General features: G+C 45.2%; 1 protein-coding gene across 1 annotated transcript; it reads left to right on the top strand.

Annotated features, from left to right (window-relative positions):
• Positions 1 to 6: 6 nt before the first annotated feature.
• LOC104774770 (probable inactive purple acid phosphatase 24) lies at positions 7 to 556 on the top strand. Its single transcript, XM_010499231.2, has 2 exons — positions 7 to 146; positions 238 to 556. The coding sequence occupies exons 1-2, from the start codon at positions 45 to 47 to the stop codon at positions 541 to 543; spliced, it is 408 nt and encodes a 135-aa protein (XP_010497533.1). The 5' UTR covers positions 7 to 44; the 3' UTR covers positions 544 to 556.
• The last annotated feature ends 6 nt before the right edge of the window (positions 557 to 562 follow it).

The following is a 562-nucleotide window of genomic DNA, read 5'->3' as shown; positions in this document are numbered from 1 at the left end:
CCACCAATGATTGGTATGGCCAAGAAGGAACCTTTGAAGAGCCTATGGGAAGAGAAAGCCTACAGAAACTGTGGCAGAAGTACAAAGTGGACCTTGCTTTCTACGGCCATGTCCATAACTATGAGCGAAGCTGCCCCATTTACGAGGTTTGATCCCATCATAATTTGCTTGATTTCCGTCTCATCGATGTAGCGTTGTCTCTAAGCTCTTATCTTACCTTTTTGTTTTCTATTGCAGAGCCAATGTGTGAACAACGATAAGGATCACTACTCAGGGACCTTCAAAGGAACTATCCACGTTGTTGTGGGTGGTGCAGGAAGTCACTTGTCTCCCTTTAGCTCACTGGTACCCAAATGGAGTTTGGTCAGAGACTATGACTTTGGGTTTGTGAAGTTGACTGCTTCTGATCACTCATCGCTTCTCTTTGAGTACAAGAAGAGCAGCACTGGCCAAGTGTACGACTCCTTCAATATCTCTAGAGATTACAGAGATGTTTTGGCTTGCACTCACGATAGCTGCGAGCCCACCACATCAGCTGGATGATCTTTCTTCTGTTTACATC

The sequence above is a fragment of the Camelina sativa genome, unplaced genomic scaffold (genome assembly GCF_000633955.1).
Source record: "Camelina sativa cultivar DH55 unplaced genomic scaffold, Cs unpScaffold05455, whole genome shotgun sequence".
Lineage (NCBI taxonomy): Eukaryota > Viridiplantae > Streptophyta > Magnoliopsida > Brassicales > Brassicaceae > Camelina > Camelina sativa.
The sequence above is the reverse complement of the archived record's forward strand: the minus strand, read 5'-3'. Positions and strand labels throughout refer to the sequence as shown.